General features: G+C 45.0%; 1 protein-coding gene across 1 annotated transcript in view; it reads left to right on the forward strand.

The window, feature by feature from the left end:
- Positions 1 to 1710: 1710 nt before the first annotated feature.
- Positions 1711 to 19179, forward strand: part of TEX33 (testis expressed 33) — a 39507-nt gene continuing 22038 nt past the window's right edge. The window contains exons 1-3 of the mRNA XM_006865220.1: positions 1711 to 1732; positions 5829 to 6268; positions 10982 to 11126. Of these exons, the coding sequence (XP_006865282.1) occupies positions 1711 to 1732; positions 5829 to 6268; positions 10982 to 11126 (607 nt within the window). The remainder of the gene's footprint in view (positions 1733 to 5828; positions 6269 to 10981; positions 11127 to 19179) is intronic.

Below are 19179 nucleotides of genomic sequence, written 5' to 3' on the forward strand. Positions count from 1 at the left end.
TCCTTGGAAACCCTCTACAGGGTCGCTGTGGGTTGGAACCAACTCAACGGCACTTAACAACAACAACAACATCCTCTCCTGAATCCACCTTGAATCTCTGACAGTTGTTTGTCAGTGTACTGTTACAACCGGTTTTGAATTATCTTCAGCAAAATCTTACTCAAATCTATATAAACCCCAAACAAACAAACTCAAAAGTCCATTACCGTGGAGTTTCTTCTGACTCATGACCACTCCGGGTGAGATAGAGTGCTCCATGGGGTTTTCTTAACTGCAGCACCATTGGGTGGGTTCAACTGGTAACCTTCCATTGGGTGAGTTCAACTGGTAACCTTCCATTGGGTGGGTTCAACTGGTAACCTTCCATTGGGTGGGTTCAACTGGTAACCTTCCATTGGGTGGGTTCAATTGGTAGCCTGCTGAGTGCAAATTCTTTGTGGTACCCACGGACAGCTTTTCTACATCTTTGCTTCTTTTTAAGGAGCCCTGGTGGTACAAAGGGTAAGTGCTCAGCTGCTACCTGTAAGTTTGGTGGTTTGAACCCACTAGCCAACAGTACAGGAGAAAACAGCTGGTGGTCTGCTCCCATAAAGATTAAAAGTCACCCAAACCCAGTGCTATGGGGTCCATTCTGACTCACAGTGACCCCATAGGACATAGTAGAACTGCTCCTTCAGGTGTTTGAGAGTACCACTCTCTAAGGGAGCTGACAGCCTCATCTTTCTCCCAGAGAGCAGTTTAGGAAATCCCATAGGGCAGTTCTTCCTGTATGAGTCAGACTCCACTCAAAGGCACACGACAATATGCTGTTCTTTATATCACTCAGAATTGGTTACATTTAGAGCTCACCTTACACTGATTTGGCCTCATTAACCTAACAAAGAAGTTTACTCCCAAATGGGATTACATCCACAGGGTTAGGACTCCCACATTTATTTTGGGGACACAACACAATGCGATCTAAACAATTATAAAGGAAGAAGAGGAACCGTTTGAGAAAGGACCCGGTAGTGAGGGTGCCCAGGGCTTTTCATAGGAGGTCGGGCCTGCAGTGGGCAGGAGGCAGAGGCCAGTGTGAGTGGTGGTTGAGGCAGGGCCTATGCAGGTCTGGCCAGGGCCTGAATCCCAGGAGCAGCATGGAGGTATCTCTGGTTAGAGCGCGCAGTCTCTCTGGTCAGCACCAGAAAGCCTGTGTCTTCTGAGGCAATGAATGAGTGGCCCCTTTTTTTTAAATGTTTTATTGTGAATTATGCGGTAGTTTACATGGGAGAACATTAGTTTTACATTCATCCTATCCTATATCATTTCATTGCCATGGTTACAATCCCCTCCGTGCATCATCAACTAACCAAAGGGTATACCCTGCAAGCCTGACACCCCACCCCCCAGTCGTCAGCACACAGCCCCTCTCCCTCTCTGGGTCTAAAGTCCCCAGCTGCTCCATCTCTCCACGTCATCGTCTCTGCCTCCATCTCTGGCGTCACTGCTTCTCTGCGTAGGGTCCTGCTCTCCGCTCTTCTCCTTTGATGGTCCCAGGGACCTCCACTCCTACACTGTAAAGTTAATCCCTCCCCTCCTTGCTACAAAATGTCTACCTTTACATTTCCAGCCCTCATAATCAGTCCTGATAACAATTATTCAATGAGTGGGCTTTTTTGTCTACAGGACTAAACTTGGAATTACCTGTCCCAGGACGAGAAACAAGAGAAAATGGAGCTGGGCCACAGAGCAGGTAGGCTGGGAGGACCAGGGACCAGGGACATACAGAACCTGCACCCAGGACCTCCGGAGGAGAAGCAGTGGCACCTCCCACCTTCTTCTCTCTCACTCTTACTTTGGCCCTCAGACCCACCATCATGGCCCGGATTCCTCAAGTCTTCTGTTTGAAGACAGAAGAAGAAGGTTGGGGAGGGAATATTTGTGGGTTATGACCCCAGTACAGCCCCCACTGAGGGGCTCAGAGCTAAGAGGGAACTGACTTGGTGCCCCAGCACAGGGTTGTGGGATAGCAGGGCCTGGCCTAGTGTTGGTGGGGGTACATGTCAGTTCTCAGTGAGCCAAGCCAAGCTGAGGAGGGGAAGGAGAGGCAGGGCAACAGTGAGATCAACACTTCAGGCCTAGATGCAAGAGAAGGCTGGTAGCTGAAAGACATAGAATACTGAGAGGGGGTGACAGAGATCTTGGACCTAATCCTTGAGGGCAGGATTCTAACCTGAGAAAGAACAAAGTGTTTCACAGTAGCAATGACTGAGTGGGGTCCACACTGGGAAGGGTCCCTACAGGCTAGAGAAGGGTGGTGTGTGTGTGGTGGCGGGAAGGTCAGGAGACAGAGGGAGCCCAGAGTGTTTGAGTGGGACTCCTGATGAACTCTTTCTCCAATTGTTGTTGTTACCAAGTGCCAGTGATTCTGACTCATAGCAACCCTGTATATGGTTTCCAAGGAGCAGCTGGTGAGCTTGAACCGCTGACCTTGTGGTTGAAACCAACTTTGCAGTCCAGCTTATTAACCCACAGTGCCACACCAGGACTCCACTGTGTCCTATAAGGCTGCTAAAGGGTTGCTATGAGTTGGAATCAACTTGATGGCAATCGGTTTGGTGTGGGACCCCATGAAGGAAAGGCTACCTGGTCCCGCACCATCTTCACCACCCAGGTTAGTAGGTGTGGCACTGTAAGCTAATACATCAGACTGCTACGTCAGTGGTTCAAGGTCACCAGCTGCTCCTTGGAAACCCTATACAGGGTCTCTATGGGTTGGAATTGAATCTACGGCACTTAACAACAAAGTCCATTCTGGTGACTACTATGCCAACCATCTCACTGAGAGTTTTTCTTCTTGGGATTTGCCTTCCCTGTTGTATAGTTGAATGAATGGAGTGCAGGAGAGGTGGAGTTACAGTGAGATTCCAGAAATGACAGATGAGACCTTCATTCATTTATTCACTCATGCCTTCATTCATTCCACATATATTTAGCTCCCAGAGGACAGGGATTGGCATGTTGGGGTCATTGTTGCAACCTAGGACCTGCGTCAGCACCTGGCACACAGTACAATGAACCAATAGGTGAATATATTGGTTCTTTGAGGCATTGGATTCAAGCCGAGGTCCCCATTGTTAAAGCACTTAGAACCTCCAGGAATAGGCATGGGGTGAGCAGGCAATTATTACACGGCGAGGACAGGATGCGGTGATAGTATGGTTGGGCTGTGAGAGGAGACAGCCTGAAGTGGAGCCTGGTAGGATTGAGGAGCCTTGTGGAGTCAGAGGGCACCCACCCCTGTGCTGGACCTATGTCTCCCCAAGTGCAGGATGAGGGCTGTTGTTGAGTACCTGATGCTGGGCACTTCCCATTCTCTGTCTCTCTTTTCTGAGACTGTGCATCCCCACCACACTCCCACCCTCAGCTTGGCTTCCTGTTTGCTGGGGGAACAGGTCAGACGTCTACCTTTGGTGTGGGGGACAAAGGGATAGGCCAGGATCAGACTGCTTGATCTCTGCTTTCTCTACCTCCCACTTCCCTGGGGAGGGTTCAGCAGCACTTCTTGGGATGACTGAGAGGGGCTCTCCCAGAGTACCGCTACTTGGCCACAGAAAAGCAGGGTCCACTGGGAGTTAAAAGACCACTTCAAAACCTGACTGTGGGTGGGAGCTAACTCCTGAGCAATCTGAAAAGAAAGCCACATTACTGCCAAGACCTAGTGTTACATGTTGAACAGCAAGTTACATACAATACCTAGAGTCTGATTTCATTTATAAACAAAGGTGACATAAATTTCTCCTTGGAGAGGGATGGAGAGCCCTTCCAAAAAGTTTTGAAGGGAGCTACAGAATACGACTAAGGAGCTCTGGTAGCATAGTGGTTACGAATAGGGCAGCTTACCTCAAGGTCGGCAGATCTACTAGCTGTTCTGTGGGAGAAAGATGAGGCTTTCTGCTCCTGTAAAGATTTGCAGCCTCGGAAACCTGTTCAGGGTCACTATGAGTCGGAACTGACTCCAGGGTACTTAACAACAACAACTGAATAGGACTGAGGATGGGGGCAGGCCATGGAGGGTAATTTGATCTCTATCTTATTGGTTTATTTCCCAGTTAAGAGAAGAACATACCTACCCTTTAAGTGTTCTGATGATGCTGTACCCCAAGATGCCAGGGTGGGGAGGTCGGCCACCACTTATATTCATGAAGAGAAAACATTGCAGTTGAACCACGACCCGGGGCTTCCTTAGCTCATGACAGTCAGAGGAAATGAGCATCTGAGAACCCACTGAGAGTTATTCGGGTCTGATACCCTGCAGCCACCCTGCCTCTTCCCCTGTATTCACCACTGTCTCGCACACACAGAGCTCTCTGCTGGCTGTGGTGACGGCCCAGACCTGACTCATTCTACACAGACCCTGTCTCAATACCACCCACCTTCCCCATCTAGGAGGGCAACCAAGACAGTCTGTCCATCACTCCCCGAGCATCTTGAGAGATGTGTTGAGTGTTGGGGAGCTGAGAGGAGGAGCTGGCTGGGCTGGGTGGGGATGGTGTCAGGGTGGATTTCTTGGTGGGACTATTTTTTTTGCAGACCAGTGCATTGGGAACCTGATGACTTCAAATAACAGCAATGTATCCTTTCAGTCCTGGAGGCTAGAAGTCTGCCATTGTGGTCTAGCCAGGGTCATGTTGTTGTCATTGGGTTAATTCCAATGAACGGCAGTGTCATGGGTGCAGAGTTAAACTGCTCTATCAGTTTCCCAGGTGATGCATGGCCTTTTAGAAGCAGATTACCAGGACTGTCCTCCAAGGTGCTTCTGAATGGGTTCAACCCACCAATCTTTCTGCTGATAGTCAAGTACTTCACCATCTGTGCCATCCAGGGGCATCCTCCCTTGGAAAGCGCTAAGGAAGACCCCTTCCTTGCCCCTTGCAGCAGCCCGTGGTGTTGCTTGGTTCTCAGCTGCCTTAGTACAATCTCGGTCTTAGCACGGCCTTCTCTCCTGTGTCTCTGTGTGTCCTGGAGGACAGCAGGGCCTGTAGTGCTCTGTTGTTCAGGGAGTCTCCATAAGTTGGGGGTCAACTCCATGGCAGCTAATGAGTGAACCCACAACAGAAAGATAGGACTTCAATTTACGAAAAAGGAGAACTGGTATTCCAGGAAGCAGAGCCAGCCTCATGGTCCATCATACGATGGGTGGGATTAAGTGACCATCTCTCTAGTGGGTTCCTGGAGTGGGTGAATGGTGAAGGACTGGGTGTGGGTGTGGGGGACACTGGATAGAGATGTGGGAGCCAGGGATGGCTGGGAAGATCCCACCCAATTAGCCCTGGGAAGCAGAGGAAGGAATGGGGATGGGGAGCTTTCATGAGCTGGAAGGAAGACCAGACTCTGACCTGCTCTGATTATCTCCCAGTCAAGTTCAGGAATGCCCCCAGTTAGCCCCCGCACCCATTGAATTCCCTCACTGTGTGACTGGGTGGATCAAGATATGGAAGGAAGCTAAGTAAATGGGGCCAGGGACACTGAGGCACAGGCCAGATCCCTGCTCAAGTTCCCACAGCGAGGTCTCAAGGCTGGATAGACTTGCGCTGTATGCCTTTTTGTCAAAAGCAGCATGGGATAAGAATAAGACTGTTATCCTGTCACTGGGGGACTTGGCGACTGCAGTAATTCTTCCCTTGCCTCTCTCTGTCTTGCTCAGCACACTATAGGCCCTTAGGACCTCTGTCCTTGTCTCTGCCTCTCTGGGGCTTTGTGTCTGTCTGCTCGCCCCATACCACCTCTGTGCCCCCTGCCTGCTCTCCTCTTTCTGAGTGATTGCCTGTTTATGTCCCCCAACTCAGGTACAACCACTTTGACCAGGACCCACCTGAACAACAAGGAGGCCCAACAGGACTCGAACTCCTGGAGAAATGCCTGTAGCCCCTTAGACAGCCCACTGTCATCCCCAACCCAGGGAGACAACACCGGAAGCAGCCAGCTCAGGCTGGCCCATGTAAAGAAGGTGCAACCTCCTCCCCCAACAGCCATCCACGGGGGCTCTCTGGGGATGGACCTACAGTCTGGGCCCCTGCAGAGGGGATGCCCACGACACTCTTCAAAGGAGAACATGGGTGCCTACCAAGAGGGAGCTCTGCCAGGCCAGGGGCTGGAAGGAGATGTCGGCTTGCAGGCTCAGGACTGGAGGGGCTCACCCGAGTGCCAGGAGAAGAGTGTCATTCCTGACAATATTCGCCACAAGTTTGGGAGCAACATGGTGGATCAGCTGGTCACCGAGGAGCAGGTGGGTCAGGAGACTAAGGGGGAAACAAGAGGCTTCTTCATAGAGACTTTAAATGAGGACGCCAAGGAAATCTGCTCTTATCATACTTGTTATCACTGAGCCAATTCCAACCCACAGCGACCCTATAGGACTGCATAGAAGTGCTCCACAGGGTTTCCAAGACTTAAAATCTTTATGGAAGCTGACTGCCTCATCTTTCTCCCATAGAGTGGCTGGTAGGTTTGAACAACCAACTTTTCAGTTAGCAGCTGAGCACTTAACCATTGTATCACTATGTATCTTTGTATCTTTGTGTCTTTCTTCTGCTCTTTGTTGTTAAGTGCTGACTCTTAGCAACCCTATATAGGGTTTCCAAGGTGGGTTTGAACCACCACCTTGCAGTTCAAATCAATCTTTCAGTCTAGTGCTCATCCTGCAAAGCCACACCAGTACTCCTCTTAGGGTCCCCATAATAATATCACTGTTGTTGTTGTTGTTAAGTGCCTTTGAGTTGGTTCTGACTCAGCGACCCTATGTATAGGGTTTTCGAGGAACAGCTGGTGGGTTTGAACCACTGACCTTGTGGTTAGCAGTCTAGTACTTAGCCTGTTGTTAAGTGCCGTAGAATGGGTTCTGATTCATAGTGACCCTGTATAGGGTTTCCAAGGAGCAGTTGGCGAGTTTGATCCGCTGACCTTGTGGTTCAAACCAGCCTTGCGTTCCAGTGCCTTATCCTGCAGCACCACACCAGGACAGCACTAATATTTATTGATTCAGCACTGCGCATGGTTGAAACTCTTTACACATAACAATTCATTTCATCTTCCCAACAACCCAGTGAGGAAGGTACTGTTATGATCCCCATTTTACAGATTAAAAACCTGAGGCTTGGAGGTATTCAAAGATTTCACCGAATCACCCACTGGTGTGGGACCAGACCCAAATGGAATACTGGCTCTTAATGCATTTGCAGTTACAAGTCTTGTGTTTGAATTGGATGCTGACAATTTGAACATCTCTCCTAAGGAAGATAGTCTGAGTAAGTGGACAAAATTGGTTGGAAATCAGGTTTGAATCTTGGCTCTGCCTTTGAATGCTGAGTAACTTTAAATAAATTACTCTCCCTCTCTGAGCTTCAGTTGACACACCAGTACATTGAGGCAGTTGGACTAGACACCATGGGCAAATACATGGCACATATACCACAACTCTCCTCATCTGCGTTCATGGCAGACATCAATAATCGATGCTGGTACTCTCTTATCCACCTGATTTGTCAGTCACTACTAATCAACTGAAACTTGACATGAAACTCATCTGCCATTTCTGATCAAATGCTAAGGCATTCTCAGACATACTTTCAAGGACAACACCTCAACCCCTCTTAGCAATGTCGTTGGTAACTGGACATGGTGTTCCATTTTTATAGATGAGGAATCTTTTCAGAGTCACATTCTGTGCAAGTGGAAGATGCAGGATCATAAAGGCTTCCCCTCTCGGCCACCGTCCCTTCCACTTTGTCTCTTAAGGTGTGGTGATTTCCTCTGCTAGCAGTCTGGGAAGTTGAAACCCTAAATGCTCTGGCCCACTGGGGCTCTTGTCCCAATCTGAGGAAAGGACATATGGTCAGGACCTCTCACTGCCCTTCTTGGACTTGGGGAAGTGGCATTTCTCTCTCAGCCACCACTGTCTTGGGCTCAAATCACAGACATTGTTTTTCTGAAGAGCTGGCACATCAAACCAGCATATGTCACAGCTGGAAGCTACTTCAAAGACCGTTCAGTTCTTTCCTTCTCCCATTTTACAAGTAGGGAACTTGAGGTCCAGAGAGGTTCAGATTTGTCCAAAATCAGTATTGGTATATAGCACAGTAGGGACTTGACCCTAGGTTTCTTGATGGATGGGTCTAGATTCAACTTCTCTGGGTTTCAGTGTCCCCATTGTTACAAAAAAGGAGTTGGACTCTATGAAATCTAAGAGTCCACCTTGAGGTGACATTGCATCTAGGAGAGCAGGCTCTAGGCTCACCTATAGTATGACCTGAGTGACACCCTTGGAGACCCAGTCTACTCATTTATAAAATGTAGGAATAATGACCCCCTTTGGAACTGACTAGATGGCACTTAACAACAACAAAAGGAGTTCTATAAGGAATTGATGGAATACAAATAGAAATCTTTAAACAAATTGATGTTACCTTGCAGGCACTCACTCATCTAAGCCAAAAAATTTGGAAGACAGCTACTTGGCCAATTGACTGGAAAAGATCCATACTTATGCCCATTCCAGTGGAATGTGGAAATCATTGGACAATATTATTAATATCCAACACAAGCAAAATTTTTCTAAATATAATTTAAAAATGACTGCAACCATATATTAACATAGAACTTCCAGAGGTTCAAGCTGGATTCAGAAGAGGACATGGAATAAGGGATATCATTGCTGACATCAGATGGATCTTGGCTGAAAGTAGAGATTACCAGACTATGCAAAGGCTTTCAAAATATGGATAATCACAAGCTATGGAAAACATTGAGAAAAATGAGTATTCCAGAACACTTAATTGTGTTCATGAGGAACTTGTACATAGACTATGAGGCAGTTGTTCCAACAGAACAAGGGCACACTGAATGGTTTAAAATTAGGGAAGGTGTACTCCAGGGTTGTATTCTTTCACCATACTTATTCAATCTATATTCTGAGCAAATAATCCGAGAAACTGGACTATATGAATAAAAACATGGCATCATGATTGGGGGAAGACTCATTAACAGCCTGCAATATGCAGATGATACAACCTTGCTTGATGAAAGTGAAGAGGACTTAAAATACTTGCCGATGAAGATCAAAGATCACAACCTTCTGTATGTGTTGCACCTCAATGTAAAGAAAAAAATATTTTATTTGTTCTGGACCAATAAATAACATCCATATAAATGGAGAAAATATTGAAATTGTCAAAGACTTCATTTTGCTCAGATTGATCATCAACACTCATGGAAGCAGCAGTCAAGAAATCAAACGACGTATTGCATTAGGCAAATCTGCTGCACAAAACTTCTTTAAAGTGTTGAAGAGCAAAGATGTCAGCTTGAGGACTAAGGTGTTCCTGACCCAAGCCATGGTATTTTCAATAACCTCATATGTATGTGAAAGCTGGACAGTGAATAAGGAAGACTGTAGAAGAACTGATATATTTGAGTTAGGGTGTTGGAGTAGAATATTGAAAGTACCATGGACTGCCAAAAGAACAAATTAGTCTGTGTTGGAAGAAGTACAGTCAGAATGCTCCCTGGAAGTCAGGATGGCTAGACTTCATCTCTCATACTTTGAACATATTGTTAGGAGGGGCCAGTCACTGGAGAAGGATATCATGTTTGGTAAAATGGAGGACCAGAGAAAAAGAGGAAGACCCCCAACAAGATGGATTGGCGCAGTAGCAGCAGCAATGGGCTCAAACATTGCAATGATTGTGAGGTTGGCCCAGGGTCAGGCAGAGTTTCATTCTGTTGTGCACAGGGTCCCCATGAGTCAGTACTGACTCCATGGCACCTAACAACAACAATAATGAGTCCTGGTGTGGTGCTGTAGGATAAACACTTGACCACAAGGTCGGCGGTTCAAACTCAGTAGCCACTCCTCAGAAACCCTATACAAGGCTGCTATGAGTTGGAACCGATTTGACAACACAACAACAACAACAACTTAGGACTCCCAAGGAGCCCTGGTAGTGAGCTGATTACGAGTTGGATTGCTAATTGCAAGGTCAGCAGTTTGAATCTACCAGTTGCTCCACGGGAGAAAGATGAGGCTTTCTGGTCCCATAAAGATTTACAGTCTCGGAAACCCTATCCAGGGTTGCTGTGAGTTGGAATAAACTTGATGGCACATAACCACCAGCACCATAAGGAGTCCTGGTGTGGTGCTGTAGGCTAAGCACTGGACTGCTAATCACCAGGTCAGCACATTGAATCTATCAGCCAATCTGGGGAAGAGATCTGCTCTCATGAAAATCTGCAATCTCTGAACACTTAAAGAGGGTCAGTATGAGTTGGAATCAACACGATGACAGTGGTTTTGGATTAAGACTTCAAAGAGACCTTTGTAACACAGTGGGTTAGGCATTGGGCTGTTAACTTAGAGGCTGGCAGTTCAAACCCACCACCTGTTCAACAGGGCAGTCTACTCCTATATAGATTTGGTGGTAGTGGTTATGTGCCATTGAGTCGGTTCCAACTCATAGCGACCCTGTACAAGTTTTCCGAGGCTGTCAATCTTTACAGGAGCAGAAAACCTCCTCTTTCTCCCTTGGAACAGCTGTTAGTTTCGAACTGCTGACCTTGAGGTTAGCGGCCCAACTTGTAACCACTATGCTACCAGAGCTCCTTGTATAGCTTTACAGCCTCAAAAAAAACCCTAGAAGCACTTCTACTCTGTTCTCTGGGGTCACTATGAGTTGGATCAACTCCTTGGCAGTGTTTTTTTGACATTAAGGATGATGCCCAGAGAAGCTGCTCAAAGTGTGGAGGAAGTTTTATTTTTGTTATCTTTGGTGCCTGCAGTCCATGGTGTGTGTGGCTGGCTTCCCAGCTCTCCAGGTCCCTGGGGTTTGTGGAGGGCTAAGCCTGAGGTAGTGAAGACAGGGTCAGAGGGAGGAGGAGTTTGAGGAGAGATGTGAGGCTTGAACCTGCTTTCCTATTCCTTGTTTCCTCTCCCTCCCTCCCCACTCAGGCACGAAGGGCCATTGATGAAGCCGTGGAGTGCCAGAAGAGGTCAAGTTCATGGCCCAGCAGGAACCAGAGCCCCTTGGAAATCTCTTCCAGGTTCTCAGACTACTACGATCTGGGCTACAACATGCGGTCAAATTTGTTTCAAGGTCAGGTCAGAGGGCAAGGGTGGAGGCTGTGAAGACCTATGGGCCCAACAGCATTGGCCTTTGTAGTGTCCACCTCTTCCTAAACCTCATATGGGGGCTTAGGGTCCTGGGGTACACCACCAAGGTTACTCATTTTATGGTCACCAGGTTCTCTATGCTAGTCCCTGGGCCCAGTACTGGGAATGACCAGTTTCCTTTACAACTTGGTCACATTGTGCACAAACCCAGGTTAATTGTCAGCCTCATTCCCTAGACATCTCTGACTTCTTAATCTGCCAATAGGAGAACTGAGCACCTTTGGCCACAGTGACAATGCCAGGTTTCCTGAGTTCAAAGCTCAGCTCTTCCACTCCCTAGTTGGGTGACCTTGGACAAGATCTGTCACCTCTCTAAGCCTGCATGCTCCTCAGTTCAATGGGTTTTTGGCAAGACTCTGCTACACACAGGGAACACTCAAGCACCGTGGGGTCATTCTTTTTTCTTTCTGAGAGTCCAGTGATGGTATCTACTGGGAAAAGGCAGGGCGGGCTTGAGAGTCCCGGTGTTGCAATGGTCCCTGTGGGTCAGCATGACCCTGTTGGATTGCGGGAGTGTTATCCATAGGCAGATTGAAGACAAGTTGCCAAGCCTCTTTGTCATGTGAAGGGGACCTGTGGTTCTAATTCATTGGTCTTTCTCTGGCAACTGGTTACCTCCCAAGCAAAGGCCCTGTGGCCAAGGATTTTCTGGAATGTTCTGATAGGGGTCCATGGTCAGCATGTAGGGACTTCTCTATGCCCCCATATACCAGTCAGATTCATTTGTTGTTGTTAGTTGCTGTCTATGCAAAACAGAAGGAAACACTGCCTGGTCCTGTGCCGTCTTCACATTGTTGTCAGGCTTGAGTCCATGGCTGCTGCCTCTGCGCCAGCCCAACCTCATGGCAGTGGGTCAACTCTTTCTGACCTTCCTCCTTGCCCTGGCAAACCTCCTTTGCCTGGCACAGATCCCTGTCACCAGAGGAACGTGACACCCAATCAAAGCCTTTCTGGGTTTTCCTTTGAGCTGTTCAGGGGGTGGGGTGAAGGAGAGAGGAGGAAGTACAGCTCAAATTCTCCTTTGGCCCAGATCTCAGGAATCCTGCTTGCCACTTCTTTTAAACAATTATCACGAAACCGTTCCCACCTATAACCTTAAGTGGTAATGCACACACAATGTGTAAAGAATACTATGAACCTTCTGTGCACCCATCTTTCAGCCTAAGACACAGAACTGGGCCAAGGCTAAGCTGGAGCCAGCTTCTGCCTGCTTGCACCAGCTGACAAGAGCCAACAGTTAAGTTTAATGATAGTGATTGAGACCATCATAGGATCAAAAAAAAAATTAATTAGTTAATTAACTTTTGTTTATGTTGAGGATAAATATAGCAGAACATACACCAATTCAACAGTTTATTTTCTTCATTAAAAAAAAAAACAACAACAACAATCCTTTTTTGTGTGAATTGGGTGAAAGTTTACAGAACAAATTAGTTTTCCATTCAACAATTCATATGCATTTTGCTTCATGTAATTGAATGGAATCTGCACAATGTAGCATACTTATCCTACTTCTTCCCTGTGTTTCTGGTTTCCAGCTTCTTCTTTCTTAACCCTTCTGAACTTTGTCCATGGGTAAATGCTGCCCTTTTGACCTCAAATGGTTGATTATTATAAGGTGTGGGTCCCTCCCTAGCGTCATTGTTCCCCGACATGTCTATTGTTTTTCTGCCACTACTCATCTATCAGTGTGGTGTACTGTGGTTGATTGCATGTTGCTGTGATGCTGGAAGCAATGCTCCTGGTACTTTAAATACCAACATGGTGGACAGCTTTCAGCTGAGCTTTCAGACTAAGACTAAGAAGAAGGAAAGGTGGACTAATTCTGAATGTTAAGCCACTGAAAACTTTATGAATAGCAGTGGAACACTGTCAGATAGCACCAGAGTATTGAATAATGAAACATGATGAAGAGCACCAGAACATTGTCAGATACAATGCTGGAAGATGAGCCCCTCAGGTTGGAAGGCACTCAAAATATGACTGGGGAAGAGCTGCCTCCTCAAAGTAGAGTTGATCATGATGACACAAATGGAGTAAAGCTTTCAGGACCTTCGTTTGCTGACGGAGCACAATTCAAATGAGGAGAAACAGCTGTAAAAACCCATTCATAATCAGAACTTGGGATGTATGAAGTATGTTATTGTTATTAAGTACTGTTGAGTCAGTTTCAACCCATAGAGACCCTGAATAAGGTTTCTGAGGAGTGACTGGTGAGCTTGAATCGCCAACCTTGGGGTTCAAACCAACTTTGCAGCCCAGTGCATTAACACACAGCACTACACCAGGATTCATATAAAGTATGAATCTAAGAAAGTTGGAAGTTGTCAAAACTGAAATGAAATGCATACAGACCAACATCCTAGGCATTAGTGAGCCTGAAGTGGACTGGTATTGGCATATGTGAATCAATCATATGTTTTAGTATGACGAGAATAACAAATTCAAGAGAAATGGTGTTGCTTTCATCATCAAAAACATTTCAAGATCTATCTTGAAGAAAACACTATTTGAGATAGAATAGTATCTATACGCTTACAAGAAAGACAAGCTAATACCAATATTATTCAAATTTACACTAAAGCTAGTGATGATGAACTTGAAGAATTCTACCAAACATTCTATCAAACATGCAATCAAGATGCATTGATAATTACTGGTGATTGGAATGCAAAGGTTAAAAACAGAGGAAATTGAGATCACATGATCAAATTTTGCAAGCCCAATGACTTACTCATTGCAAATACCTTTTTAAAACAACATGAAAGATGACTATACACATGAACCTCAACAGATAGAATACACAGAAACCAAAGAGACAGTGAAAAAGCTCCATATTATCAGTCAAAACAAGTCCAGGGGCAGAGTGTGGAACATATCATCAATTGCTCATATGCAAGTTCAGGCTGAAGCTGAAGAAAATGAAAACAAGTCCATGAGAGCCAAAATATGATTTTGAACATATCCCACTTGAATTTAGAGACCATCTCAAGAACAGATTTGATGCATTAGACACTAATGAGGAGGTAAGAGAGCTGAATAGAAAATTTCAAAGGACAACTCTAGAAAACAAAGCCAAGTATTACAGTGAAACATGTGAAGACCTGGAGTTAGGAAACCAAAAGGGAAGAACATGTTCAGCATTTCTCAAGCTGAAATACTGAAGAGAAAAATTCAAGCCTTAATTTGAAATATTGAAAGAGTCTATGGGCAAAATATTGAATGATGCAGAAACCATCAAAAGAAGATGGAAGGAATATGCAGAGTCACTGTACCAAAAAGAAATGGTTGGTGTTCAATCATTTCAAGAGGTAGCATTTGATCAAGAGCCAATGGTGCAAGTTGCATTGAAGGTATTGGCAAAGAACAAGACTCAAGGAATTGATGGAATACACATTGAAATCTTTTTTTATTTTATTGTGAATTGAGCAAAGGTTACAGACAAGATCATTGGTTTTACATTCAACAAATCACTTTAGTTCATATATAATGATTGCAATCCCCTCTTATAACAACAGTTATCCTACTTTCTCCCTGTGGTTACCCATGTGCAAATATCCTCTTTCAAACATTTAATTATTTGTGGGCTATAAGGAGCTCTGGTAGCGTAGTGGTTACGAATCAGGCTGCAAACCGCAAGGTCTGCAGTTCGAAACTACCAGCTGTTCCGCGGGAGAAAGATGAGGCGATCTGCTCCCGTAAAGATTTACAGCCTCGGAAACCCTGTTCAGGGTCGCTATGGGTCAAAACTGACTCGACGGCACTTAACAACAACAAATAAAAATATTTACATATCTCTGCCACTCTTCCTCCCATACCAGCTCAGTTTGTATGCACACACAGAACACTGTTGTTCTAAAGTTATGTATATACCACTATTTACCTCTATCCTCTTTAGCACTTGCATTCCCCTGTGCGTCACCACCAGTCTTCATCTTTCTTTTGCCAACTTCACCCTTGTATATTGCCCTTCCCAGCATCTGAGTCAATGTGTGTCTATTGTAGCCAGTGAATTACTATCCCTTCTCTCTTATGGAAACCTTTTCTTGAGTTTTTACAATAGTGGTGACACATTTGTCCTGTTGTGATTGACTAATTTCACTCAGCATAATGTCCTTCAGGTAAATCCATGTTATAAGTTTGTTTTACAGATTCATTATTCTTCTTCTAATTTTCATAGTCTTTCATTGCGCATCTATACCAAAGTTTGTTTATCCACTCTTCCACTGATAGAAATTTAGGCTGTCTCCATGTTTTTGTTATTGTGAAAAGCACTGAGATGAACATCGGTGTGCATATATCTACTTGTGTCCTGGCTCACATTTCTTGTAATATATACCAAGTAGAGGGATTGTTGAGTCATAAGATATTTCTATTTCCAACTTTCTGAGGAAGCATCATACCGTTTTCCAAGTGGTTAAGCCATTTTACAGTCCCACCAACAATGTAGGAGGGTCCCGGTCTCTCCACACGCTCACCAATATTTGTTGTTTCCTGTTTTTATTGAACTTTGCTACTACTGCTGGTTTTGTAGTCTTCCTTGTATGGATTTTTTGTTTCTCTAGTTAGCTTTATTTCTAAGTATTTAAATTGCTCCTCAGAAACCCTATATAAGGTCACTATGAGTTAGAACCCGGTCAATGGCACTTAACAACAACAACAATTGTAAATGGTATTGTTTTCCTAATTTCCTTTTCAGAGCTGTCTTTATTGATGTATAGGAATCCAACTGATTTTTGTATATTGATCTTGTATCCTGCCAATTTGCTGAATTTTTCAATGAGTTCTAACAATTTTCTTACTGAGTCTTTGGGATTTTCTATGTATTTTTAAAAAACCAACCAAGCAACCCTATGGAGCACAGTTCTACTCTGACACACATGGGGTCAACACACATCAATTAAGTCAACTTGATGACAACTGGCTTACTGGTGTAAGGTAGACCAAACAGAATATGCCAATGAATGGATTTGGGGTGTGAGAGAAAATACGGTTGAGAGGAATTAAGTTGACTTCAAAGGCTTTGACATTAACAAAAGGAAGGATGGAGTTGCTATTTACTGAGATGAGAGAAGGTTTCACAAAGAGCAGGCTGAAGAAATCCTAACCCATGCTGAGTAATAGGGATAATCTTTCCTTGCTTTTCACATTTAAGTATGTAATCCACATGGATTTCTGGTTCTGGTGTGACACAGGGGTTCATTTTTAATTCCTTCTTTATGTGCATTACCAATGGTCTCATCACCATTTATTTGATAGTTCCATTTCCCTCCCGGTGACCTCTAGTAGCTCTTCTGCCAACTATTAAGTTTCCACATGTGCATGATGTTTCAGATTCACATGCAGCAACTTAACATACTTTAAAAAAAAAAGGAAGAAACCTTTATCAGGTGAAGAAAGTTCCCTTTTATTCCTAATTTGCATCTTAGTTTTAAAATATTATGAGTAGATATTGAGGCTTGACTATTTATACTGCAATTTTTCAGACGATCATATAATTTTCTCCTTTCATCTATTAATGTGTTGAATTATGTGAATTGATTTTCTAATAACCAAACTTGCATTCCTGAACTAATGCCAATTTAGTCACAATGTCTTTTTTTTTCTTTCAATTTTGTAAGCTATTATTCATACCAAGAGAGTATCAAATCTCTATGTGCTGTTAAAGAAGAATAAATTCAATAGCTTGTGCCATGGCCAAGGTTAAGGGAGGGCTTAACCAGAACCTCCAAGTCCCAGTGTACTTTTCCCACTGCGCCAGCCTTCTCCTGCCAAGAAACCGCCATCCAGACTTTCCCTTTGCTTTTCTTTATAGTGTGAGCCCTGTGAATGAACCGTTTAACACAAAAGCATTGAATCTGACTCATGAAGGCCCCATGTGTGTCAGAATAGAACTACACCCCATAGGGTTTGCAATGAATGCCTTTTCAAAAATTGATTGATTGATAGGTCTTTGTTCCAAGGTGCGTCTGGGTGGACTCAAAGCCTTTCAGTTAACAGCTCAGTATATTAACCATCTTGCACCAGACAGGAACTTTGTATGAACCCCTCTGCAATATCAAAGAGACTGGTCGGGTAGATGGTGCTACGATACTTGAGTAAAAACTTGAAGGGAGAGCAGGTTAGGTCCCTGGATGGCTGGGGGAAGAGCAGTCAGGCAGGGGACCATGGTGAGGACTGTGTTTTATTGAGAGTTATATATAGGAGTTTGGAGAAGATCTGCTTGGCTGTTGGTTGAGACTGGACAGAATGCAATGAGACAAGAGTAGAGGATTGCAGTATACTTGTCCAGGTGAGAGGTGATGGTGGAGGTGGGAGAAAGGGTTGGATTCTGAGTGTATTTAGCAGGTAGAGCCCTTGAATGTCTTCATAGATTGGGTAAGGGTATGGAGAAAAAGATGCTGTCAGGCCTGTAAACCAGAGGGATGGAGTTGTGATGGGGTGCCATAGGGGGAGCAGATGTGAAGGAGGTAGGTGTGGGATAGTTCAGGAGTTCAGCGTAGGACACTTTGATTTAGAGACAGCATTGCAGTGACTAGAGCACAGACTCAAAGCTCTACAGTTGGAGTCTGAATCCAGGCTCTCCATCTAACAACAAGGTACTCTACACTTTTGAAGAGATATGGTGGTGAATGGTTAAGCATTAGGCTGCTAAGCAAAAGGTTGGTGGTTGGAACCCACCAATTGCTACAAAGAGGTAGCACATGGCTTCTAATTATTCACCCACTACAGTCCTGATGTGGTGCTGTAGAATAAGCACTGGACCGTTATCTGCAAGGTCAACAATTCAAACCCACTAGCTCCTCCTTGGAAACCCTATACAGAGTTTCTATGAGTTTGAACCAACTAAATGGCACTTCACAACAACAGTACAACAGCAGTTGAATGAATTTGGATAGTCATAGTGACTCTATCTGAAAAAACCAAACCAACACCTATTGAGTCAATTCTAGGACTCCACGGCACATCACCCTGTCTAGGGTTTCTGAGGCTGTAAATCTTTAAGGGAGGAGGAAACCTCATCTTTCTCTTGTGGAGAGGTTGGTGGGTTTGAACTGCTGACTTTGTGGTTAGAAGTCTAGCTGTTATTCTTGGTAAGTGCTGTCAACTCAGTTCCAACTCATACCTATCCTGCATAGGGTTTCCGAGGAGTGGCTGGTGAGCTTGAACCACCAACCTTGTGGATCAAACTGACTTTGCAGTCCAGAGCTTTAACCCACAGTGTCACACCAGGAGTCCAACACTCTAGTGGTGGTGGTGGTGATGTGCCGTGGAGTTGGTTCTGACTCACAGCGACCCTGTACAGGGTTTCTTTACGGGAGCAGAAAGCCTCATCTTTCTCCCACGGAACAGCTGGTAGTTTCGAACAGCTGACTTTAAGGTTCGCAGCCCAATTTGTAACTACTACGCTACTTGTTGTTGTTGTTAAGTGCCGTCGAATTGGTTCTCACCCATAGTGACCCTGTATAGGGTTTCCAAAGAGCAGCGGGTGAGCTTGAACCACTGACATTGCAGTTCAAATGGCTTTGTAGTCTGGTGCATTAACCCACAGCGCTATGCTACTAGGAGATTGTAATTCTTTATGGATGCCAGCAGACTGCCCTATCTTTCTCCCTCGGAGTAGCTGATGGGTTCAAACTATCAACCTTTTAGTTAGTAGCCGAATGCTTTAACCACTGCACCACCAGGGCAGCAAACTCCTGAAGTACTCAGCTGCTAACTTAAAGGTTAGTGGTTTGAGCCCAATCTGCTTCTGCTTCTGTGAAATGACACGCTAGGAATGTCTGTAGACAGTACTTTCCTGTGCTTTAGGGTTCTTATCAGTTGGAATTGACTCAACGGCCAACAATAATACCTTGTTGTTGTTGTATAGTGACTTTATGCACACCAGAAAGAAACATTGCCCGATCCTTGGCCAACCTCAATACTGTTAACACACTTGAGTCCATCGATGCTGCCATTTGGCCAATCCATCT

This window comes from Chrysochloris asiatica, unplaced genomic scaffold (genome assembly GCF_000296735.1).
Source record: "Chrysochloris asiatica unplaced genomic scaffold, ChrAsi1.0 scaffold00076, whole genome shotgun sequence".
Taxonomy (NCBI): Eukaryota; Metazoa; Chordata; class Mammalia; order Afrosoricida; family Chrysochloridae; genus Chrysochloris; species Chrysochloris asiatica.